The 26,999-nt window shown below is 35.0% G+C and overlaps 1 protein-coding gene across 2 annotated transcripts in view; it reads right to left on the bottom strand.

The window, feature by feature from the left end:
- Window positions 1–26,682, bottom strand: part of tnfaip8l3 (tumor necrosis factor, alpha-induced protein 8-like 3) — a 38,915-nt gene extending 12,233 nt beyond the window's left edge. For both annotated transcript variants that reach the window (XM_016561291.1, XM_016561290.1), the window contains exon 1: window positions 26,405–26,682. In XM_016561291.1, the coding sequence (XP_016416777.1) occupies window positions 26,405–26,450 (46 nt within the window). In that variant the 5' untranslated portion in view covers window positions 26,451–26,682. The remainder of the gene's footprint in view (window positions 1–26,404) is intronic.
- Between the last annotated feature and the right edge of the window lie 317 nt (window positions 26,683–26,999).

The following is a 26,999-nucleotide window of genomic DNA, read 5'->3' as shown; positions in this document are numbered from 1 at the left end:
AAGTTGGCGACAAAGAACGTGGGCAGACATTATGCAAATGTGTTACTTCGTGACATAGAGCCGTAACGACTCGTTTAGGCGATTGCGAGCCGACTCTTTTTTTTGATAGACAATAACTTTTTTTTATCGTACACTGTCGGCTTCACAACTTTGCAGTTAGTTTATGTTCACATACAGCTACATGACAGACTGCATGAAAGGTAATATTCGAAAAGGCATAATAGGGGCACTGTAGTTTGCAGATAATATAATATTAATTAAATAAAAGGCCACTTAAGTGTACTTAAGGGTACTTAAAGAGCCTGACCATTTGTCTACTTTCATAACGTATTACCTGTTTTTGGCCAAAGTGCTTTTGGAGACAAAGACAATTTTTTATATAACTCCGACTGGATTCGTCTGAAAGAAGAAAGTCATATACACCTAGGATGACTTGAGGGTGAGTAATTTATGGGCTAATTTTCATTTTTGGGTGAACTAACCCTTTAACTGTGTCCAAAAACATTACATTCAGTTCGCACTTAAGTATATTCTTTTAAATTAAATTAATTTCATAATAAGTACTCTTTTTAAATGTGTACTTAGGGGAGCGCGGGGCACAAACTAACGCGGGGTTAGTTGTAACACGTGTTTTAAATATTTCCACACATGCTAGCATGACAAAATTTACGGTATTTACTGGTGGCCATATCAACACTAAACAGAGAAAAAATATAGCGCCAAAAATTAAAAAATAATTTGAAGATATTGCCGAACATTTATTTTACCATAGTAAAAGTACATTTCTGGCTTAAGTAAACTTTCATCTTAGTTTTTATGTTAATTTAAAATGAGACAAATTTGCTATTATTTTAATCTCCAATCTGTTATTTATCAGTTTAGATTAGATTTAAAAAAAAAAATTTTTTTAATGCGTCGCTAATTACCAGAAGACACTAACCATATTTAAATTCCAGTTGCGCAGATGGGGAACGTTGTAACACTGTGTTACAATGTGCCCTGCTATTATTAAACTATGCTATTCTATGACATTATAGAGATGTAATTTACACAATTTACTTAAATGAATTTTAATGAGAAACCACGAGAAACAGGTGAATAAAGAATAAACAGTCATGTCAAGTCAATGTTTAATGTTCAGAAATTATTATTTCAAGTAATGTAAAGCATTTTGGCTCGTTTATATGGGCTGTCCCAAGCATTTTCCAAAATCAGAATATTTTTAATTCTTAAAAAACGCCATTATTTTATTTGAAAAAATTTTATTTTATTGACAAAATATTTTAGTTTGTCTTGCACATTTTTTTCATTACTTCAGATAACATTTAAGCTGTCATATGGTCATGTTACAACATGCCCCTCAGATGTTTCAATGTACCCCACCTACGGGGCATGTTGTCACATTTCAATTCCATTTTTTGAGGGTAAATAAAGAAAAACGTGTACACTGTAATTATGAAACAAAGCGACATATTTGTACTAGACAAGTGTGAAATTACTGTGGATAAAAAAAAATACTCTGAACCCCCTGTGGATTTACACAAATGGAGAAAGTCAAAAAGTGTTAGGTTGTGCCCCGCGCTCCCCTATTTTTTACATGGAAATATTATACCTGTCCCATACCAGTCCAAAAACATTGCAGTATTGTGGTACCATGTCAAAACCCCTAATACCATGGTACATTTTGATACTTTTTTGTATTATATCTGCAGTGGGTACGAGTTCAGACTGATAATCTGGATAATAATGACAGCAGTGTTTCTCAGTGGGCGAGCAGTGAGCCTGGGGCATTCCACTACCCATAATCCTCCTGTCATACCAGTCATTTATGAAGGCGACACAGAGAGAGAACTGCTAATGACTACTGTGGCGTCACAACATCACACTTAAATTCACCTGACAAGCTCACAGCTCCAGATTCGAGAAGTGGTACAAGTTGCCGCAGGGGGAATGAGTGTGTGTGTGTGTGTGATTGACACAAGCTTGTCACAGTGTGTGTGCACCACAAATAAACATTATTAGGGGTTATTTTTGGGCATTGTGTGTGTGTGTGTGAGTGGGTGGGTGTGTTTGTGTCTCTGGGGGGCTTGCTCTTCAGTCACTGTAAATTTAATCAGCAGTTTAAATAACTGACTGATGAAACATGCAAAAGAAGAAACATGCATAAAATATCATATTGTAAATGTAATTGAGTTAACCTTACTGGTATTATTAAAAAACACATTTATCTTAGAGTAGGAATGCATGGTAGTATGTGTGTGTGTACTGTGTACATGTTTAGTTATATTTGTGAGGACCTATTTTTCTTGAAAATGACTTTAAATATAACATGCAGCATGTCAAAAACTGACTTCTAAAGTGTTGCACATTATATGAAAGGCTCATAAATCAGTTATGCTTTTAGTTCACCCGAAAATGAATATTCTGTCATTCCAAACTAGTATGATGTTTTCTTCTGTGAAACATAAAACGATAATTTAAGAAATAAATTAACCAACAAGCTCAGTATTTCAGTAGTATTTATATAGCATTTATTAATATTTAGAAATTTATTTTTATACTCTCAGTTTTTGTTTTCTTTTTAGATTACATTTTAGTTTGCCATTTTCATTAGTCTTTTTAGCATTTTTTCCAGTTTTAATTTTAGCTATTTTTAGCACACAAAATAACTTGGCACCTAACAAGTTTTATTTTAACTTTATGTTTTATTTTTAGCTTTATTTTTATTTTATTTTTTATTTATTTTTAATAGTTTTAGTCATAGTTAACAATAGCACTGATAGCACAGCACTGATTCTTTGGATGCAAATGTATTGCTAAAACTGGGATATATATATATATATATATATATACAGTATATATAGGGGTAGAGACATAGGTATGTAAGAACATATAACATATATGGCATGTCTGCAGCTAGATACATTTGTGTGTGTTTATCTTTGAGGTCTGCACAGCTGTAGCTCTTTTTGAATGGGTGGAAAAGGGTAAAAAAAAAAAAAAGACATTTAGGTAAAAAAAGAACAAAGTTTGTTTATCTTGGCCTTAAAGCAGAAAAACCCAAGGATTTAATCATTAGTGAACTTCCCTGTTCATAGAGCTTTGTGTTTACCCATGAGACCAAACCCAAATACTCTAATGTCAGAGTAGGCTGGTTTAAACAAAACCTTTTTGGACAACATGGCAACATTGGATGAGTGTGTGTTTAATGCACTCATAAGGATTTTTTTTCTTCTTCTGGTGAGGTTACAGTATTTATAAAAGCAATAGAAGTCTATGCAGTGTCCCCATTTAGATAGTTAAGTAAATGTGTGTGTTTGTGCAGAGGGAGGGAATGTTCATCAGATGCAACATCTTGCTCTGTTTAATTTAATCTTGGTGTGGAAAGTATCGTCTGCCAGTGATTAAGTTTATTACAGTTTACATTTGCAAGTGTTTATATCCTCACCCATACTACCCACAATTCAGTTATAAATTCACAATTAATTGATAAATAAGCACTTAAATATACTTAACATGACGTTTTACAGCTGCTGACACATTTCAAATTGGAATAAACAGTGGTTAATCTTAAAAATGACTGTCGTCATTTATAAATGTGAATGCGATAAATAGCTGCTGCGACGAACACAACAGATATATTCACCTAAAAGAAGAAAGTACATGGATTGTATGTTTTATTATTCTTGATTTTTCACAATTTGCGTACTTTTCCTGGGTAAGCAGGATTGAACTGCAGCACTAATAAAGTCCCATGAAGACCAACAGACAGGATTTTTGTTAAATAATAAATGATATCTTCCCCAAACCCTATTGTATACCCCCAGAAAACTTGGAATATATGGAATATGGGACCAATCTGAAATTTTTTTTTGTTTTTTTTTGTTTAAAGCTTGATGCTGGTCGCTAATCCATTAACATATGGATGAGTGTGAGCTTTTTTTTAATTTTTTATAATTTAAAAAAATGTTAAATTAAAAAATTACATACACAAACATACACAAAATATTGTTAAAACATGATTTAAAATGTGAAAGTTAAAATGTACATTAAGTAAAACATTTTTTTTTAAATTTTAGGTACAATCAATTAAAGGGGTCATATGATGTTCTTCTTTATGCACCAAGAGCTTGTAACACTCCAAAGAGAAAGGAAAAAATGAAATTGCATCATATGACCCCTTTAAGCTGTCTGTCATTTCAACTTAAATTACATTAAACTGACTTAAAAAAAACATGAGTTGAATCTTGTATAACTTACAGTATTTAAGAAAGTTGAAAATTGTTAAACTTATTTTGATGAGTTAAAGTAATGTAAAAACATATCATAGCATTCATACCATTTTTTGATCATACCATTTTTTACAGTAAGGTTTGAAAAACACTACAAGTGCACATTCAGTACAATTAAATGTGTAAGGGAATATTCTGCAAAATTTCTCCTTTTTTGTGTTCCATAATGGATTGCAATGACATGAAGATATGTGACCGGATTGAAATTTTCGGATGAACTATTCCTGTAATTTTCTTGTTTCTTGAGCCATAACACAACAGAGGCCAAAAATGCAATTTTGAAATGTCTGCGACTGTCACAGTGACTGCACTGTTGTACTGTTTGATTCCAGGTCTGTGATCAGAGAGATCCGGTGGGATCTGACAGAGGTGTGTCGTTGAGTTAAATTCTGGTCCACTCTGATCAGTGGAAGACCGTTCATGTTCTGATTGGACGCAGCAGTTGGAAAGAACTTGTCACATATTATCACTATATACTGTGCAAACTTTTTTTACATTCGCCTTTTTCACATTATCATGTGTTTACAGATCAGCAAAAAAAACAAAAAACAAAAAAACAAAAAACAATGAATGGTTCAGTCAGTTTAAAGCAACAAGCAAAGACAAATATCAGTCTCCTACTTGCTTGTGTGTGTTTGTGTATGTGTGTTCATTCTCATCCATCATTTATTGTCATGCATCATGCTTCCAGATAGTTCTCATTTATATAATTATATTCATCTCTAACCATATCAAAATGTCCATACCAAAGTTCATGGTGTAGCAATCAATCACTAAATGTGCCTGATGTTTATTGCCCATACTAAACAAGCAAGAGTCAGAGAGAAATAGAATAGACAGTTTTCCACGGTTAGAATATGAGTCCTTATAACACATTAAAGAGAAGGATATTATTAGCTGTGTTTCCTAATTTAAGCATTACTATTAATATTGTTTAAATGCAGGGACCTTAATGAGATATAAAGTCATAAATGCATGCCTCAAATTGTGCAGACTTATTTTGATTGGTCTTATGAATAGATGGATGATAAAATGGACAAAAAAGATGGGATATGAGGCATATCTAGAGCTTACAATATCACTGACTCTCAAATGTTTCAAGTCAAGATCCACCTTTGATTGTTTGATTAAATCCATAGAAGTCACAGTTTTATGCTTTCTTTTTAATACAAGAATAAAAGTGTGACTGTAAAATAAGTTCTGAGCCGCAGTCATACAGACTCGGAGGTGGGCTCTTTTGACTTTTTTTTAACATGTATTTGATTATAATTTTACCTGTAGTTTTAATCGATATTACATTGTTAATATATTACGAATGCACTGAATTGCAATATATTTAAATTCATGACATACAAGTTTCAACAGAAATGACATTAAAGTCTATTTATATAAATTGACAATTTAAACACATTTCAAGGCAATAGAATAATTATGAAATTACAGAAATTTAAGTCTTCTTTAAGGGTGTCAAAAGAGCACTCGAAAGTTCAATTGAATGTAATATAAATTTAAATGATCATACATTTTTATTTAATTGTAAATAACATGCAGTAAAGTGTTTGAAAACATCACATTCAGTTCAAACTTCAGTGTATTTCTTTAAATTATATATCCTTTTTAAAAGTATGCTAAAGTATCAATACATCTCTATATGTATCTGTTTTTCACATGCTGTCTGTTGCATAAGATGCAGCACAAATATATTAAAGTGTGATTTCTTCAGCTCTATTTTTTTCCTTGCTGTGTGTGTGTGTGTGTATGAATGTGTGAAGCTGTCAGCTGAGATTATTTTCAAACACTAAAGAATTAATTAAAAAGGTGTTGAAAAGACATGACTCCTTCAAAACACAGACCCCTGCTCTCCTCTCACACCCCCTCCACACTTAGCTATCTCGTCTATAACACGAAAACAAATATGCCATTTTACATAAACAAAAAATGTTGAGTGTGTGTGTGTGTGTGGTGATTTGTTTAGAGGTGAATATATTATAAACATGAATGCAGAATGTAGGGGTCAGAAATGAAGAGGACACACATATGTCCCATAACACCCATGGGGTCACTACTTTGCATTCTGGGTGATAAAATCTGTTTTTCCATTAACAAGATTCAGAAAGACAAAGATATAAAAAATAATGCACAAGAGCTCATAATTCAATGGGGAAATCTCAAAATCTCAATAACTATTTACAGAGCTCATATTTCAATAACATATTTCTAAAATAAGCAATCAAATCTGCCATGAATAAGTGTTGTTTTTCTTTTTACCCTCAAATATCACTTACAAAACACTATATTTCAGGTCAGTCCAAGAAATAAGCAGATGTAGAGCAGAAGCTGAGCTCAAGTTTCAACCAACCAGTCACTTTATTGCTATTTCTATGGTATATGAACTGCCATAAAAATCACGTGATGACTTTGAATTTGAATATTTGTTGTCATACACTGAATTTCTTCAATAATTCCAATTACCAGTTAAACCAAGAAACACATTGTGCTCAATGCAATTCCAAAAAGTGTAATGTGACTTTTAAGAAACTCTAGTTCAGTGGAAATATACAGCGGTGATTCTTTTTGTGGAAATATTTATAATGTTGATGTTTTAAAACATCAATGCAGCAATAAGGTTATATGAAATGCTCTTTGTTTTCTCTATTTTCCTGCAGCAATATTTTCGGCCTTGCATTGAAGCATGGAAAATGTAAAACAAATGTATCAGTAAAAAAAATTAGAGAAGTGTCCTACAAAATACTACTAGGATTTATCCAGTTGTTGTTTTGGAAAGATTTAAGCTGAATATTTCATATATTTGTTTATCCTTGCATTTACTCAAAATTATTATAGAAACCCATATTAGCAGAAAACGTGGGTGTATGATATAAATTTGTGTATTTTATTTATTTATTTATTTGTGTATTTTGTTATTTTTCAGAATGACATTTGTGAAGTAAAGAACAATATTTTATATAACTATTCATTAATTTCTTAGGCACTTCACATTTGATAAATTAGACTAAATTATACATAAACCTTATGGAACTAAATAAAAACAAAAAAAAAGCACTAAAACATACAATGTTATAAAAGCAATGAACTTTATATCTATTATATTTTATTTATATTTTATCAAAATAAAAACAGAAACTTCATTAAAATCTTTGTTGTGTAAGTATGAGTTGTTCTTTCTGAAGTGGAATTGTTTTTCTAGGAGGAGGAACGTCTGGTTATGCGTTTTCTCATAAAAACAGTGTAGGCAGTTCTTTACGGTAAGTTACATCAGGTCCTTTCCTGGTATCCTCATACAGATATAAAAAAGTAATCAGGTTTAATTGTCTAGCTGGTCATGAGTTACAAGCAGCTATAGCTGAATATTTAAAATATTTATTCACATTGCTGCCTGCCTGCTGGACTTCAGTTATAAGGGTACAGGAGTAAACATGTTCTCATTCATTTACACACTTGAAGTTATTGTTTGGATGATTGACAGCAGAACAACATCTCTTTATGAATCTCATACACTCACAATCTAATAAGCTCTAATAAAGATGTGTTCAGAACACATGAAAGCTCTCTACGCATCTGAGAACAGATTTGTACAGGGAATTCCTGTTTCTGAGGAAGAGAAGACTCATCTTTACTTTGCTATCTTAAACCTAATGTTGCCATAGGCTACCTCTCTCCTTCCCACTCGTTTTGCTCTCTTTGTCTCTTCTGTCTTCCTCTGAGGAGAACACTCAGATTTCTGAAAGCTTCTCCAGTGAGGTCCCTGAGGGACAGACTCAACATGAAAACAGCTTCTTCTGCTCTTACTCTCTCCTACTCTGAACCAGCAGCCATCACGACATGAACGATAAACGATAAAAACAGACAGCGAGTGATGATCTGACTTCTGGAGCTGGAATCTCGTGTAGAATGTGAGAGTTATAATTTGGAAGTCAGATTGCATTTGAAAGGAAACACAGTAGCAGCGCTTACAGGGAGCAAAAGAATACTTTGCAAGTTCAATTCACTTTACAAATACACTACTGTATATATATATATATAAAGAAATTAATAATTTTAATCAGCAAGGATTATTAAATTGTTAAAACTGGCAATAAAAAATTCTAAAAATGTCAAATTTATGCAGCCTTATGTTGTTACAAAACTGTATATTTTTTTTATTTATTTTAGAACTCAAAAGAAGATATTTAAAAATATATAGGCCTATATTTGAACTGTTTTTGTCCAATGTAATTTAATTAAGTCCAAAATAACACTGGTCCCCAATTAATTTGACCCTCCCCCCCAATAAAATCTTCTTTTACTGTTCTGCAGATGAACAAAATGTATACACGTTTGGAACGACATGAGGGTGAGTACATTTTTGTTGAATTATCCCTTTAAGGGGACAGTTAATTAAAAAAAAAATTTTTTTTTCTGTTAATTTACTCACCCTCAGGCCATCCAAAATGTAGGTGTTTTTTTTCCCTCTCAGTAGAACAGTAAAGAACATTTTTAGCTGAAACGTGGTCCTTGGTGATTCATAAAATTCAAGTCAGCTGTTGGTTGTTTTTTAGAATAAAAAACAGCATATCAAGAAAAACAAATTTAGGCTAATACCTGTGGCTCCTGACAAGATATTCAGGTCTTATGAAGCGAAACGATTATCCGGTGCAAGAAACTGAAAATTATTTACAACAATATTACCTATAATATAACCGCAGACAAGCGGTCCAGAGTGATGTCCGATTTGCAAACACATCATTCATTTGAACTGGTTCTTTTTGGTGAACTAATTGAACCAGTTCACCAAATCGGACTGAACCATTTGAAACAGTTCATGGCTTGAGCAGCAAAGATCTAGGCCTACAAGTTACTCAATCAAAACTCACTTTCGGAAGTGTCTGACAGTCACTCTGACTAGAAATGAACCAATATACTGGCGTATATGATCATAATATGCTGGTTTTTGTCAGCTCATTCAGCGCTTCAGTTCCTCCAACAGTACTCTGAACTGAGGAATCAGTTTGAACTCAGACCGAAGAACTGATGAGCTGGTGATATCCACATGTATGAACTGAGCACTTGAATGAATGGGCGAAATTAATGTTTTTATGGTTTCTCATTGTTTATGTAAAAAGGTGAGCTGATGAAGACTAGTTTATTCACTTTATATGCTTTAGACATGTAAAACATCCATGTTTCACATCATAATTGGGTGCTTTAATAATATAATTATAAATAATTGGATTTCCATGTTTGCCTGAGGCTCTGCATTGCAGGAAATAATTATTGATTTTAAATAAAGACACAGAGTTCTTTTCTGTCAGAATGCAACGAACTTGCGTCCAATTTATTACTTTCACTTTTCAACCTACACATCAGGAAAAAAGACAAAGAAATGTTTTTTTATATATATTTATATATATATATATATATATATATATATATACATATATGCCCACAGCACCTCCCAGTGGTCACTACTTAAAATACAAGAAAAACACCTACATGAGACACTGCTTAATAATTTAACATCCTTTAACAAAGGAAAAAAATATACACAAGTTCAACAGAAAAAAAACAAAAAAACATTCTAAGAGTGCTTTCCAGCAATAATGTTGTAAATAATATTCAGTTTATTGCACAGACCGATTGTTTCACTTCATAAGACCTCAATATATCATCAGGAGCCATTTTTCAGCCTCTGACTTGCATTTTATGAATCACCAAGGACAACGATTTCAGCTAAAAATCTTCTTTACTGTTCTACTGAAAAAAAAGTCACCTACAACTTGGATGGCCGGAGGGTGAGTAAATTAACAGTAAATTTTCATTTTTGGGTGAACTGTCCCTTTAAGGCTGCATGAACTCCAAAAGGTTTAAGTGGCTTTTTAAAGGTTTAAGTTTAAGTGGCTTAACAAGTTTAATAATCAAGGATAGGGCATAAGAACAAACCAAAGCAAAGGGCTTGATGAATAGCAACACATTGTGGTTTTGCAAGCACTGTAATAAAGTTTGTGGTGTGATTAGTTGTGTGTTGTGGTGGCAAAGCCGTGGGCCTCCTCATCTGGGATCAGTACCAACTCTGCAGTGACGTTTATTCCTGTGAGGAGCTGTCAACTTTCAAAAGACGCACAGCAGAGATGGTTCACTGTGAGTGAATGCTTGGCACAACATTGTGAGCCTTCACTATTTCCATACTGGAAAAAGACAGAGAGGAAACCCGCATGGAACAAAAATGGGTAAAATGCAAAAAAAGAGAAGAGACAGAGAAGGAAAGTGTGAGCAATGATGGAGGGTAAAATTCATTGGAAAGACTGATCTAGTCTGCTTGGCTTTCAATTTGATGTAAAGGTCAGAGCTTCTTATACAATACTGAAGAAAAAAAAAAACATAAATTACAATCATAATTTTATAGTGGCTGCATAATCATCATGAATATATTGTGAATATTCATTAAGCCTTAGATGTGTCTCCTGAGAAATCTCACATCTGTCTTCTAGATTTAGGCAACACTGTCTTAGACTGTTTACCACTTGTAGTGTAACTCAAATCTTAAAAGTGTATTTTTAAAAACTGTTCTTAATAATAATAATAGGTGCTCTTTTTAAAAGTATGCTATAGTGTATTTCTTTTTCACAGTGGCAGTCACAGAAATAAACCGTTCCTCGGGGTATAAAACATCTGATCTCTGGCAGTGTAACCATTAAAATGAGCTAGAAACAAGAGAAATCACTCCTGTTTTTGGTTTTCTATGTGGGACATATGGATTGCTTTCATTGTTTCTCATCATCTGCAGCCCAAATACACACTAACAGGAAACACTGATTCTGAATCAATACCCTCTTCTGACGACACAGTTCAAATTTAGCAGCCTGAGCATTAGCTGTGTTCCAAACCCTAGTGTCTGCATCACAAACACACTCTTAAAGCAAAGACTGATCCAAACAAGCTGGAAACACGCTATGCTGTTTTAACAGATACCTCATTTTGGCCTTCTTGGAAAAGCAGTTCCCAGAATGCACTTCAGTGAGCTCAGTAATTTATTTATGTATTTTTTTTTTCACAATTAAGCATTCAAAAACATTATTTTCTAATGCTATGTTTTTTTTTTGTTTTTTGTTTTTTAAAAAGATCCTTATCTCTATATTTTGTTCTGAACTTCCCTTTAGCGGCCTATGCAGACAGTAGTCAGCGAGGCGGCTCACTAGGATTTGGAACAAAGCCAGTATCAACACACATCTCTGTGTGATCTGATCTGATATCAGTCCAGACCAACACATACTGTCCTTTGTCTGAAAGTGGAGAAGGTATATAAGATATTCTCAGTGTGTGTGTGTGTGTGTGTGTGTGTGTGGTTTGCACTAGCCTGCGTATCTCTAATGTGTGATTAAACATAAAGGTCAGCTGTCAACACTGTGAGATGTTGGATTTTGCCCCGTGGTGATTTTTTACCAGTGTTATCATGTGATAACACTGGTACATTAAAAGGATTGACGTCAGACTTGTTAAATGTGTTTTGTTTGAGAGAGACGGATGTCCTTTGCTCTGTGAGGGTGTTCATTTGGTTCACGGTGTTTAATTGTACACAAACTGCTGCTCTGTGTTATGATTTTACAAGATTTTTTATTGACTGAGAGTTGTGTCATGCATTACGAAGTGTTCAAACCCTAATAGAGTGCCGCAGGAAGTCCTAAAACACAGAAATGAGTAAACCTTTGTCCTAAAATCAGTGTTTTGTTTTTTTCTCGAGTTCAAGATATGGTTTTATTCTACCACATAAAAAGCATCAGTAATACCCTTCTTGTGATTTTTATAATGTCTTGAAAAACTAACAAGTGACTAAATGGGACTACAGAGATTGTAGTGGATATTAATCAATGAATAGGAAAACTTACTAACTACTAAGTACTAACTAGTGGTCATTGTGTTTAACTTTCCAATGATTTCCAACTCTAACTAAATGTATGTCCCCATAAAACAATTCTGCATAACATAAAATGTTATAATCTTAAAAGCAAAAAAATGTTAATATCACATTGGTTTCAATGCATAGATGTACCCCATTAACTCTTTGCCCGCCAAACACATCATTTCCCATTATTCACAAGACAACGCTTTTCTGCCAAACACGGAATTTTCCGTGTTTCCGTGTTTTCACTGTTATACACTAGGGGGCGCTAATACGCATCCCCTGAATGAGTCTAGAATGTCCTGATCAAAAACACAAGCGAGGAAGACGCAGAAACGAGCGATCTCATATGCAAGCATATGAAAAACAATGCAATCATCAACAATAAACTGCATATAAATGAAAGCTGCCTGATGTTACTAATATGTGAAATGTCGATCCAGGAAGTGGCAAAGGACTGTGCAAGCTTTGGGAGTGCTGATGGAAGCCATCTACTGCATCTTTGCTTTGATCATCGTACATACTGAATATCCAGATGTATTTGATAAAAATGCTATTTTCTCAGCTTTTTGCTCAAAATGTAGCTTTTTTATGAAACTTACTTACATTCAAGTTTTGATTTAAAAAAAAAAGAATGCCTGAAGCTAGAATAAAACAGATTTTTTTTGTTTGTTTATTTAAAAATAGAGGCTCTGTTGTACTGTATCTGAACATGTATTGCATATTCAGATGTTCATACAACAAAATATTTTTTACAAATTCTAATGTCCCCAAGCATGTTTATTCTCAACTTGTGTCTCTCAAACTCCAGTCAATCCTATTACATTGGTGCTGCTTGCCCATTAAAATCTTAAGCGCAAGGCCTAAATAACATGATTTACTAGAAGTGACATAATTTCCTTGCAGGGAAAGAATTCCAAAAACAAAGTAAGTATTAGTCATAAGCTTTTCTCTCCTTTCCTCATTTTTAGAAAACTTATCTAATAGCGTAAAACAACATGTCCACCCTGTTGTCTCTATTGAGTCTGGACATGAAAATGTTTAGCCTATTTTTTTTTCTAAATAGATTTTATATATCCATTCGATTTTTTAAAATCTTATTTTAGCATGTTATTCTTTGCTAGTTAGTAATGTGCTTAAAACAATCATTCTATTAAGGTGACACATTGCTTTGGAAAAATGTGAGGGTGGACAAATTTCCTATTCCACATGAGAAATATTTGGTCAGGATTATTACAGTAGGTTATGCCTTAGAATCACCTGTATGTTTTTCTGATAAACATTTTCTATCTCAGATAAGAAAAAAAAAATGAATTTAACAGAATTGAATTAATTTTTTACCAACAAACCTGCTCAGTCCAAAATACACTACACTGTTTTGTTTTTATTTATTTTTTTCAGACAAAAACATTTTCTGTGTAAATGCACACTGGACCGCATTGATGACTACAGTACATAAAACTCTGACAGAGTATTTGATGGACATGAATGAGTAACATGTATTCCGAAAGTGTGAAGAGAGCCATGTCAGTTTGACATCAATTATTACAAATGCATTTACATGTTTTATTCCAACTACTAACTATTCCAAAGCAGAAGCTCATTTAAATTATGACACAGCATTCTATTCTGCAGAAAACACTTAAACTCTTCAAATGCTGTGTGTTGATTCAGGTCAGTTTCCCTCCATCCAGATGTAAAAAACACTGAATACATTAGAGAGATTATTCTGATAGCAAAATGGAATATTGCCAAACTTTATGACTAGTTCGACATATTTTGCAAAATGCTTTTATTAAGGCAAGATGTCAGGAACTTGTGGTGTGCATATTAGATATCACAGTGAGTTTAAAAAAAATTACATTTATAATTATTCTTCCTAGCGGTTTAATATCTTGCATATAATTGTCAGTTTTAAAAGACCATGTTATTTGCCCAGTGGTAGGGGCTCAACTAATGACTGACAAAGAGAAGCTAATCAGACACTTAGCATGAAATCAGATCTAATAATGGCTCTGAATATACTCAGCGCTCCAGATATAATGACAGATTTAGATCTTCATCTGCTGTTTGTGATATCACTGTGAGCAGCTGCTCTGTGATTATTTAGACTTTGGTGAGTCTAAAAAAGGACAACAAAGGAAGAAAATCATGAGCAGAAAGATGACTGGCCAACTAACGTCAGATATAAGTGTCCTTCTCCAGAGGAGAAGCCAGAACAGCCTGGGGTGATTATGCGGATTTAAGAAAGCCTTTGAGGGCAGAGCTGCGCTCTCTCTCGTCTGGCTTGCACGTGCGTTTTCCAGACTGAGCAGAAACCGCAAGAGGTTTGCACCCGGCAGCTGATTTTTAAATGTAAGCTAACAGTTTTTAAGCCACTCCCTGTAGATCTTGAAATGCCAGACGAACCCTGATACCTTTATGTTTGTGTTCCCAAACTTGCTGTCACAACCTATTCAAGATGTTCCTCCTGCTTCAGTGCTGAAGGACCCAGACAGCAAAAACTATAGTGCGAATAGCAAACTATAGATAAGTAAAGCAATAATCTAATGTTATAATCTGATCTGCCAAAAATCACACTTCACTTTTAAGATGTATTGACAATGTAATGTCAACTACAAAGAATTAAGCTTTCAACTTTGTGCTGTTTTTTCCATCCAAGGAAAGCCAGTGGGGACTTTTCAGTGACACATTTTTCAGAATATCTTCGTTTGTGTTCCACAGAAGTCATACAGGTTTGGAATGTCATGGGGATGAGTAAATCATGACAGAGTATCCATTTTTGGGTGAACTACCCTTGTGAAAAAAAGAAGAAGTGCACTTCACTGTATTGAATGTGCACTTGTACTTTAAATCTTAAAAGTATATTTTTAGAAAACTGTACTTGCAGATAATATAATATTAATGAAATAAAAGGCAACTTAAGTTACTTAACACACTTAAGTAATCATTATGTCAAACTAAAAACTTAAGTACATTTTAAATTATGGTTTTAATAGTTTTTGTTGTGCTTTAAAGAATTACACTTATCGTGATGTGTTGACTAACATACTAAAGCACATGTAAAGTACTTGATTACAATTTTAACTGTAATGAGCTATTCAATATTGTATCAAAGGGGTCATCGGATGCCCATTTTCCACAAGTTGATATGATTCTTTAGTGTCTTAATGAAAAGTCTATAACATACTTTGGTTAAAATTTCTCAATGGTAGTGTAAAACAACACCCTTTTTACCTTGTCAAAATCAGCTCTTTTCATAGCAACCCGTTTTGTTGCATGTGTCTTTAAATGCTAATGAGCTCTGCTCACCCCACCCCTCTCTTCTGTGGGGTGAGGAGCAGTAGCCGCAAAAGTTGCTAACTAGCACATTATTAAGAAAAAAACCCTTATACTCACTTCTTCTGTAGGTGAAGCTGGATCACGAATGATTCGCGCGAACATAGGCGCATTTAGTCAGATCGGGAGGCACATTCCCTTCAAAGACAAACGTAATCCTCTGCGTCTTCATCGGCTCAGATGTTGGGAGTAAATGACAACTGCTATGTTCATTATTACATCCAACAACAAAACACCTCAATTGCTTAGGAGACAATCTTTTCTACTCCTGCTCCAGCGTCGAAACAATGGCGGACTGTTCACAGCACACTCAGGGCGGGTCTAAGGTTAAACAGCCGTGTCAATCAACTATCATAGGAGGGGCCTTGGTCTGTGTGAGGTCACACAGCCAAGAATTAGAGAATGGCCTGATTTGAAAAAGGGGATATTATTTATAGAGATTAAAAAAATACCACTGGGTGGATTTTTATCATTATAGGGTGGTTGTGTACACACACTGCCAACACACATTTATGTTCAAACAACATGTAAAAGTGAATTTTGCATCCGATGACCCCTTTAAAAGTTAATATATTTCAAATGTTTGAAATTGCAACCTCATCATTACAAATGTGTGATTACAAATTCGTTTAAATTATTAAGATACAACTTGCAATAGAAATTACATTAAAGTATATTTCAGTTTACCATAAATGTTTGTCGGTACATTTGGCTGTACACTTATTTAACCTTATTTCAATGACAATAAAAGTAATTTTGACATTAAATATAAAGATTTCTTAAATCCTACTTAAGTGGGTCAAAAAAGCTCTCTAAAGATTACCTAATTACATTTTATATAAATTATAACACATTTTCATTTACATGCAGTTAAGTGTCCCAAACTACATTAAATCACTCTTTTAAAGTACATTATTTCTGTAAATTTTTTTAAAGTATGCTAATGTTTACTACTTTTTTTTTTACATGTCTGTATATCTCATTCTGCACCCTGTATGCTACAAACATTAATGCCACCTGAAATCATATGGGCGGGTCTAAGGTTAAACAGCCGTGTCAATCAACTATCATAGGAGGGGCCTTGGTCTGTGTGAGGTCACACAGCCAAGAATTAGAGAATGGCCTGATTTGAAAAAGGGGATATTATTTATAGAGATTAAAAAAATACCACTGGGTGGATTTTTATCATTATAGGGTGGTTGTGTACACACACTGCCAACACACATTTATGTTCAAACAACATGTAAAAGTGAATTTTGCATCCGATGACCCCTTTAAAAGTTAATATATTTCAAATGTTTGAAATTGCAACCTCATCATTACAAATGTGTGATTACAAATTCGTTTAAATGATTAAGATACAACTTGCAATAGAAATTACATTAAAGTATATTTCAGTTTACCATAAATGTTTGTCGGTACATTTGGCTGTACACTTATTTAACCTTATTTCAATGACAATAAAAGTAATTTTGACATTAAATATAAAGATTTCTTAAATCCTACTTAAGTGGGTCAAAAAAGCTCTCTAAAGATTACCTAATTACATTTTATATAAATTATAACACATTTTCATTTACATGCAGTTAAGTGTCCCAAACTACATTAAATCACTCTTTTAAAGTACATTATTTCTGTAAATTTTTTTAAAGTATGCTAATGTTTACTACTTTTTTTTTTACATGTCTGTATATCTCATTCTGCACCCTTGCTACAAACATTAATGCCACCTGATGAAATCATCTTTTCTAAGTGATCTTACGCAGTATAAAAACAAAATACTGTAGGTTAATGGAACGTCCCCACCATTATCGAAAAAGCAAACGTGTGTTTGTGCACATTCCACAGGCTCAAAGCCAGCAAATTTGTGGACACACAAGCAATACCAATGTTTACTGTCTGCATCTCTGAACAAACTTTGTATTAAACTTTGGCTTGTTACTCATTCAGTACTTACTTTCAACTGGCGAATGATAGAAGATGACAAAATCTCATGAACTTCAAATACTTCAAGATATCTTAATTACGACCTATTCTCTCAATGTCAAATGCAGAAATGTTAATCCATGCGTTTATGACCTCAAGGTTAGATTATTGTAATGCTTTATTGGGTGGTTGTTCTGCACGCTTAATAAACAAACTCCAGCTGGTCCAAAATGCAGCAGCTAGAGTTCTTACTAGAACCAAGAAGTATGACCATATTAGCTCGGTTCTGTCAACACTGCACTGGCTCCCTATTAAACAACGTATAGATTTTAAATTCTTGCTAATTACTTATAAAGCCCTGAATGGTTTAGCACCTCAGTATTTGAACGAGCTCTTGTTACATCATAGTCCTCCACGTCCGCTTCGTCCACGGTGAAAGCCGATCCGGCGATCCACAGCGCAAAGTTGATGTATTTCAGAGGACGATGATTTCACTTCATTTCCAGCGATATCGTTGATTTGATTGCAAATGATTGCAAAGATACTATTTAGACTGAACTGAGCTGGATGATGACATGAATGAATTCAATGATGAACTGCCTTTAACTGAAAAATCAGTGTTTACTATTGTCATTTTTGCATTATTGACACACTATTTTCCTAATTAATGCTGTTCAGTTGCTTTGACACAATCTGTATTGTTAAAAGCGCTATATAAATAAAGGTGACTTGACTTGATATCTTGTTTTGTGTTCCACAGACAAAGAGTAAGTCTTTCAGGTTTGAAATGATATTAGCATGAATAAATGATGACAGAATTATAATTTTTGGGTGAAGTATTCAGTACGAGCTCTTATGACTTAGGACGAATATGAGATTCCCACTGTAACAACCACCCAGAACAGTGTGCTAAAAACACTAAAAAACCCACCAAACAACACCCTAGAAACAGCATGGCAACCACACACTACACCCTACCATCAAGGTTTGCAGTATGATGTTAGCACCATTCACTTTTTCCCCAGAAAATTTAAATCAAGTTGTAAATGCAGACTAAGCCCTAAGCCAAACCGTTTTTTTTTTTTTTTAAAGAATAAAGACATTCAGTCCTTCATGATGCATTTTTCTTTTGAGCTTCTCAAAAAAGGAGGTTTTTACCAGAGTTAGCTTCTAGGGTCACTTTTGTATATAAAAAAGTATAGCTGGGTCAGAAGGAAACAAAACGCACATCTAGGTACAGACGACTCGTGTCACTAGCGTAGAAGCTGCCCACCCCCCTCCTGACCACAATCTCAGTTTCAGTGGGTGACTTCCTGTCCAGAAAAGCTCTCAGCCTGAATCACTCCAGCTTCCTCATAACCCTGATATGTTTGTGTGAGGGTTACTGTCTCACTTTTGGCTCACACACTCTCACATCTCTCCAAATGGATGCTTTTATAATTATAGAAGTCATTTATTCTATGAGTTATGCATATTAATTTTGAAAATGGAGCAGTCGGGAACAATTCTGTCTGTCACATCGAGACAGAGTGTTCGATTGTAATATTTTGGATGCATAAAAGTACTCAAGAGCTAAAGGACATAAAGATCTACACCAATACACACCCTAAAACTACTGTATAGACCCACAACACAGACAGAAAGAAAGAGGATATGATGCCAAAGGAATATAATACTGCCTACTGTGCAATAGTGTATACTGCCTACTATTTTTTGCCTAATGTGTACTGCATACTATTTTTCACATGACATAAATGTCAGCATGTTGTGAAATATCCATGTCACTTCTCATATGAGCTTCAGGTGCTGATGTTTACTTCAAGTAAGAACTTGTGAACCCGTGTATGACAGTTGACCAGAAACGATGGTTTGTAGTTAAAAAAAAGAGTTTAAAATGCTAGTATTTTTCCTCACACACCTATCGTTTTGCTTCTGAAGTCATTGATTCATCAACTGTAGTTGTGCACGTTCGCTTTGTGTGGTTTTTGAAGTGTCAACTTTGGAGGCCATGTTCACTCACATTATATTGACTCGCAGAGATTATTATAAAAAAAAAGTAAATTTTTATGTGAGTATCCCTTTACACCTTCCAAGTAAAAGAGAAAATTGCGCTGCAGCTGCTGTTGAAAGTTTCAAATAGCATTGAAACAGCCATAAAATGGTTGGTGTTGTGAGACTTTTGCATGTTTGAGCATAAATGTTGGTCATCCTTATATTTCATTATGTATTTAATACAGAATACTCACATTTTGTCTTCGGTATACATATAGAAACATAAATAGTATGATGAATAGTATGCTTTCAAAGATATATAAGATTAAAATTTGAATTCAAATCTCCTATTGACTTACACTGGTAGCATGTTCAGCATTCAAAACATAACCACTGGCTATGAGGACATTTGCATACTGAATTCTTCTTGCATGCATAGATCGCTTCAACTTATCTGAAACTTTAACACTGTTCTTTTGCTGCCTTTCGAGCACAGCTAGTTCCTTCTGGAAATACTAATGTCGTTATTATTGTTATTATCTGAATACAGACGCGGAGGCTAATAAACCCCTGACAGACCCCAGGCAGTTCAATTAACAGTGCTTTACTATAGCATTCCTCTGTTTAATAGGAGAGAGCAGTGGAAATGGCTGTGGTACGCCTCAGGGAGAGTTTATAGTCACTCATACTTTTGTCTGTTTCCACTGATGTGATTCTTGTTAAATGTGGATGAGAAATATTCCCCTATTTCAGCACAATTTCTCTCGGTCTCTCACTCTCTTTCCCCCCTCTCTCTGTCTTTGAGCTAAAATTACGACTATTTCCCTCTTGCGGAATTAAATATAGAGTGCCAAAAAGCTCAGAAGAGTGTTTAGATGGTTATTTTTCTCATTTACGCACACATTTTTCATGCTGAAGGAGGAAAAACTCTCTCACATTCTCTCTTACTCTCTCGTTTTCCTTTTATCTTTTTGGTGGGGCTTATTTTCCTCCGGCAGGACACAGAGGCACAAACAGAGAGCGGTTTGCCTTCATTCTGGTCCACACGTGGCTTCACTGTCTCTCTCTGCAATGTGTCGGTTGTGTAATGATGAACTGCTGGTTGGTCGTGTGGTACTACAGGTCAGATATCAGTAAAACTGATCAAAAAGAAGCTTGTTACTGTTTTGTGGATTGAGGTGGTGATCTTAGAACAGCTGGATCTCACGTGGCTCAGAACTGGACTTAACTCAGTTAAAAGTAAACTGTATAATTAGTCCTGTTGATTTAAAGCATTCATTTAGTGTGAGAATACTCCCTCTGGCCCATATGTAAATTCCAAAATAAGTAATTTTCCTACTATTGGACCCAGTTCACATTTAATGTACCTGCTTTTAGATAGTAGTCTGCATGTTTACATATACAAACAACTAACAAGTTTTAAAAGACCACAAAACTAAACTGAACAGATTGCTGTGGGCCATAGATCAGTGATTTTCAATAATATGAAATAAAACCAACAATATGCTAAACACAAAAATAAACAGATGCAAGAAATTAGTTAACAGGCTACTGTAAAAAAATTCACAATTTCACAATTTTACACAGAATTTTAGTGCTAAAGTGTGAATGATTGAAATATTTTGTTGCAATAAGTTGTTGCATGAATTGCAAATGTGGTACATTCACTGGAAAAGGTATTGAGCCAATTGTATTGCAATTTAACAGGTTTCATGTGTGAAAGTGGATGTTGTTGATGTGCCAGACTGCTTTGGTTCAGAAAGCCTGCTGACACAACAAACATGCACCCACGCTAACTCATCGCATTTCTCCAGAAAGAGAATCTAAAGATGGACACATGTCCCAGGAAGTACATCAAGACCTTTGATTACTAAAACACACACCCTGACCCAATGCAAAACATTTCAGCAGTATCCACCGAAAACTGCTGGGTTTTTGAAAAACTGACATTCTAAACAGTGTCTGCAGTTTTGAATTCCCTACTGACTTATATTGACACACAGACTTAACACAAACAACCTGAGTACATCTGTTCTTCTGGGTACCTGAAACCCAAATCAGACAGGTTTTTAGTATAGGTTATGTTTTCAGTCACTTAATTGTGTTAATAAAACTGTATTGCAACTGTGTTGCAGTTCAAATTTATGTTAAATATACCTGTACTTTTTTTTTTTTACTGTTGACCCACTTAAGTATGACTTAAGTACATCTTTATATGTAATTTCATGGTTACTTTATTGTCTTTGAAATGCATGTATGGATAAAAATGTACTAAGTAACAGATGTACTGACAAGCATTTATAGAAAAATAAAATGTACGTTAATGTTGAATCTGGTAAGTCATCATGTATTTAAATATATTTGTAACTACACATTTGCAATGAAGTTGCAATTTCGTACATTTAAAATATATTAACTTTAAAAGTAATATTGCATAACACACTACAATCAAGTACTTTGCATGTGCTTTTGTAAGTCAACACATTAAAATAAGTGTATTTCTGTAAAGCATGACAAATTTTATTAAAACAATAATTTAAAATGGACTTTAAAGCAAAATGTTTAATTTGACATAATTGCATAGTCAAGAAAGTGTACTCTCTTTAAGTAATCTTAAGTAATATTTTATTTCCTTTTAATTATATTATCAGCAAGTGAAGTCTTTAAAAATATACTTTAAAGATTATACTAAGTCCATAATTAGTACAATTCAGTGTACTTATTTTTCACAATGGAAGACATGTTGGTTCGTAAATTTCATGTGAATTCTTTTGTTGTATATTTAATATATCCCTGTTGATCTGAGAGAGGACAGACCAGTCATAGGAAAGAAATCCATAGTGCAGTGCTAAAAGCAGTGTGTAAGTAAAGCAGCATGCCAGCATTGTTCTTTCCAACATATTCAGTTCTACAGTTCTATCTTTTCAATCTACAGTTATATCAGTTATATCTCTTCTTTAAGAGATATGAAATGTCCTCTGAGCAGTAGATTTTTCATCTTGAGTTGCAGAGTCACATGTGGCTTTGCGTTCTAGTGTCTCTAATCAGCTCTGTAGTTAGTCATCATGAGGACAGCATGTGTATGTGAGGAAAAATGTATGTGTGCAGGGTGGGATGGAAATATCTCATTTCCACGTGCTCCTTATCCTCTAATCTGTGTACTGAATCTAAGGGAGACTGGTCTGCAGCGGAGTACTGCTATCTGGCATACATTACTGAGACTGTACAGACTCTATAGCATATCTCCACCACTGCAGTCCAGGCACCTTAAATTAAGTTTTTAAACAAGGAGTAGGCCCATCTAATCTTCTAATTAATCACCAGAGCATAAGAGCAGCCATTTACATTGCAGTGTGTCAGTTGTTCCTGCATATTGCCACCTCTTTAACTTTACTTTTACAGTTTAAATGCATTGCCTTATATAATCAACTCCATGCATTAGTAATCCCATAGGGGGAATATAAGAGCTCAAATTGAGTCTACTTCATCGCAGACAGAAATCTAAACTCATTTAACCATCCATCCATTCTCCAAACCTGTTCTAGGGACTCGTATGTATATGGGATATGGAAACATCTTGAATGGATGGCCATCACAGGGATAAAAACTCGTTTAACCTTTACAGCTAAATTATTAGTTGGCTGTCAGAACTCATTAAACTGCATTTAAGATGCTTAAAGTGCACTCATCTACACTGCAACTAGACATTCGAATATGTCTTCTCCACCATTTGGCAAACTACTGCTGATGGTTTCCAGTGCAGGTAGACATATGAAAAAACCTGCATGTCTTTGTTTCTTGAAGTTGTGTAGTGCATCCAATCATACTGAAACTGGTAATTTCCTTCAGAACTTGCCATTTTTTTTTGCCAATGCATTTGGGTGGTCTGTGGCCATGTCTTCTGAGGCTGAAACTAGAGGCAAACTGGTGGCTTATTCAGCTAAGAAGATGGAGAGAAAATAAACACCAGAGTTGATCGGCCAATGGCAGAGCAGAAACATGAAAGATCATCTCCCTCTCCAGTCCACAACTCCAGAGATCTTTTGAGTGAGACCTTCAGCCAAACCTCATAGTAGCTAAAGAACTTAAGCTTTCCCTCAGACGGCCACAGAGCAGCTCTCAGAGCACAAACATACAGAACTGAGACAGTCTGTCAGACGCCCCAACAATGTAATGACTTACACATACAACTTACATTACCACATTTACGCTTCATCAGGAATGGATGGAGGGAGTCCTGCAGTTAAAGGAATAGATCTGCCAAATGTGAAAATTTGGTCATCGTTTACTCTCTCTCGTGTCTTCTCAAACCTGAATGACTTACAGTATTCCTCATGTGAAGCAAAAAAAAAGAATGTTGAAGAAGAGTGTGAAGAATGTTGATGTTGCTCTTTTACAAACCACCAAAATATATAGTGACCATGGGTGGTCAAACTCCAAAAAGGAGTTTAAATCCATAAAAGCAATCCCTATAATTGGCTATATTCTTATTAGTCTTCCGAAGTCATATATTTTTTTCAGGTGGGAACAGACCAAAGTTTATATCATTATTTACTGATAATCTTCCCCTCAGCTCTCTAATGTCATTGCATATTAAAAGTTGGTATGTTGTGGTTGGTTATGCGACGTGAGAATCAGTTGTAATACTGATGTCAGTAACATGTTTTCAAGTTTAAATTTGCTTAAAGGAACACGCCACTATTTTTGAAAATAGGCTAATTTTCCAACTCCCCTAGAGTTAAACAGTTGAGTTTTACCGTTTTCGAATCCATTCAGCCGATCTCTGGGTCTGACGGTAACACTTTTAGCTGCAGCTTAGAATAGATCATTGAATCTGATTAGACCGTTAGCATCTCGCAGCAGGCGCAATGATATTACGCAGCGCCTGAAAATAGGCGCTGGAATGAGAGTATAGTTCCTAGCCATATCGTCCTAGAAAATCGCAACTTTTCATTTTCCATCTGTCTAAGTATACAGTGTAACTACAGAAGAGTCAAGTTTTATATAGGAAAAATATCGAAACTCTTTGGTCATTTTTGAGCGAGATGCTAACGGTCTAATTAGATTCAATGATCTATGCTAAGCTGCAGCTAAAAGTGCTACCGCCAGACCCGGAGATCGGCTGAATGGATTCGAAAACGGTAAAACTCAACTGTTTAAAAACTATTATTTTTCAAAAATAGTGGCGTGTTCCTTTAAGCTCATATGATTTGAGAAGTGCAAAAAAGATTTTCAGCAAATAACAACTGAAATTCCACATACAACGCTATGATATGACTTCAGAAGAATATAGCACACAGGTTGTATGGACTATATTTATAATACATTCACTGGTCATTAACTACTGAATGGGAAAGATCAACATTTTTAAAACATGTTCATTTCTTTCAGTTGCAGATCAACTGTGATCCCAAGTAAAAGTGAGCCATGGAGAACCAGTGAGACTGTAGTTTAACTCTGTCCATGACTAAACACTTAACCACAGAAAGGTCCCTGAAACTAATTTTGTGGAGACTCGCTCTAGGTGAAAAATGTCTAGTTTTAGTGAAATTAAATGAAAAATCGGGTGGTCCTAGGTAAATTCTTTTAACTCAAGAGAATTGAAGGATTTGTACACGATGTAACTACAGAAGAGTCAAGTTTTAAATAGGAAAAATATCGAAACTCTTTGGTCATTTTTGAGCGAGATGCTAACGGTCTAATTAGATTCAATGATCTATGCTAAGCTGCAGCTAAAAGTGCTACCGCCAGACCCGGAGATCGGCTGAATGGATTCGAAAACGGTAAAACTCAACTGTTTAAAAACTATTATTTTTCAAAAATAGTGGCGTGTTCCTTTAAGCTCATATGATTTGAACTGCAAAAAAGATTTTCAGCAAATAACAACTGAAATTCCACATACAACGCTATGATATGACTTCAGAAGAATATAGCACACAGGTTGTATGGACTATATTTATAATACATTCACTGGTCATTAACTACTGAATGGGAAAGATCAACATTTTTAAAACGTTCATTTCTTTCAGTTGCAGATCAACTGTGATCCCAAGTAAAAGTGAGCCATGGAGAACCAGTGAGACTGTATTTTAACTCTGTCCATGACTAAACACTTAACCACAGAAAGGTCCCTGAAACTAATTTTGTGGAGACTCGCTCTAGGTGAAAAATGTCTAGTTTTAGTGAAATTAAATGAAAAATCGGGTGGTCCTAGGTAAATTCTTTTAACTCAAGAGAATTGAAGGATTTTGTGTGTGAGGAGTCTATATGCTAAATACAAAGATAGGCTACTGCAAAATGTTGGTAGTTGATTGTAAAAATACCAGCATGTAATTTAGAAGTTCTTAGTTACAGTATGTATCTTTCAAGGTTGTTATCATTAAAATATATGATGCTGGCATACAGGAAGAGTATCTGAATGCGCATAGCACAGCTCAGATCATTTGGTCTTGGAAGGATTTGATGAATTCATATGAGATATCTGACTTTTGATTCAAACTGTTGGTATCTTGGCAATACTGAGCACTGAGCTCTTTTGAAATTCCTTTCACAACTCCTTCAGTGAGATTACACTTCTTCTTTATCGTGACCACAAGGTTGTTTTAGGTTTGTCTGCCAGTTTATATTGAGTCTGTGAACCTTGCCAGCCATAAACCAAAGTGCTGCTGTTCAATTTTCCACCGCCCTTGTGTTCAGCCAGCTCAAATATCACAGATTAACTTCTCCTCAGAGAGCAGAACCACAGACACAAAGCTCTGAAGAGACGCTACAAGCACTTGGCGGATGGACGCCCTGTCACAGGCTGTCACGCTGGGCGAGGAAGATGAGTACGATGATGAATGTTTAATGTGTTAATGAGAAAAGTAGCAGCACGTGTCTGTGCTCACCTGCAAACGCCAGACAGCTGTGAACAGAGTTTGAGAAACAGAAGATGAGAACGAGAGGACTGATCCCTTACCTGGAGAGAGCTCTCCTTCACTCTGATCCCCAGAATCTGAGTCCATCTCTCCACGAAGAACCTCTCCTCTCCTCTCCTCTTCTCTTTTCACTCCACTTCCTCTGTTTCTCTGTCTCTGTGCTGTCTCTCTGCACTGAAAACTGTTTTCTTGAGCTCAAATGCACCAGCTCTCCGTGTTCAGAATATCACTGACTCAATGAGTGTGCGCTGTTTGCCGAGCACCTTTTCTGTGCAGTCAGACTGCTTTCTTTCACTGACACTCTCTTGCTTCCACTTTCTCCTCTCGTTTGCTTCCTTCCCCTCCCTCTGCCCCCCTCTCTCTCTCTTTCTGTGTCCCTCCTCCCCCTTCTCCCCTCAGCTCGACATTGTGATGCCTACAAAAACATTAAGAGGAGGAAAACTCTGTCTCTCCCTTTAAGCTGATCTCTTGCCTGTGAGGAATGTTTTGTATGTTGGAGAGTTTTTTTCATTCAGACATTGTTGGGTGCTATTTTAGGGGCAAGTTTGGTTTTTAATGTTAGAAAATGTTTTTGGGATGGACAAGCGAATAAGAAATGACAGTGGTGTTGAAGGTGTTTTATTAGATTGACTTTGC

This window comes from Sinocyclocheilus rhinocerous, unplaced genomic scaffold (genome assembly GCF_001515625.1).
Source record: "Sinocyclocheilus rhinocerous isolate Xijiao unplaced genomic scaffold, SAMN03320098_v1.1 scaffold138, whole genome shotgun sequence".
Classification (NCBI taxonomy): Eukaryota; Metazoa; Chordata; class Actinopteri; order Cypriniformes; family Cyprinidae; genus Sinocyclocheilus; species Sinocyclocheilus rhinocerous.
The sequence above is the reverse complement of the archived record's forward strand: the minus strand, read 5'-3'. Positions and strand labels throughout refer to the sequence as shown.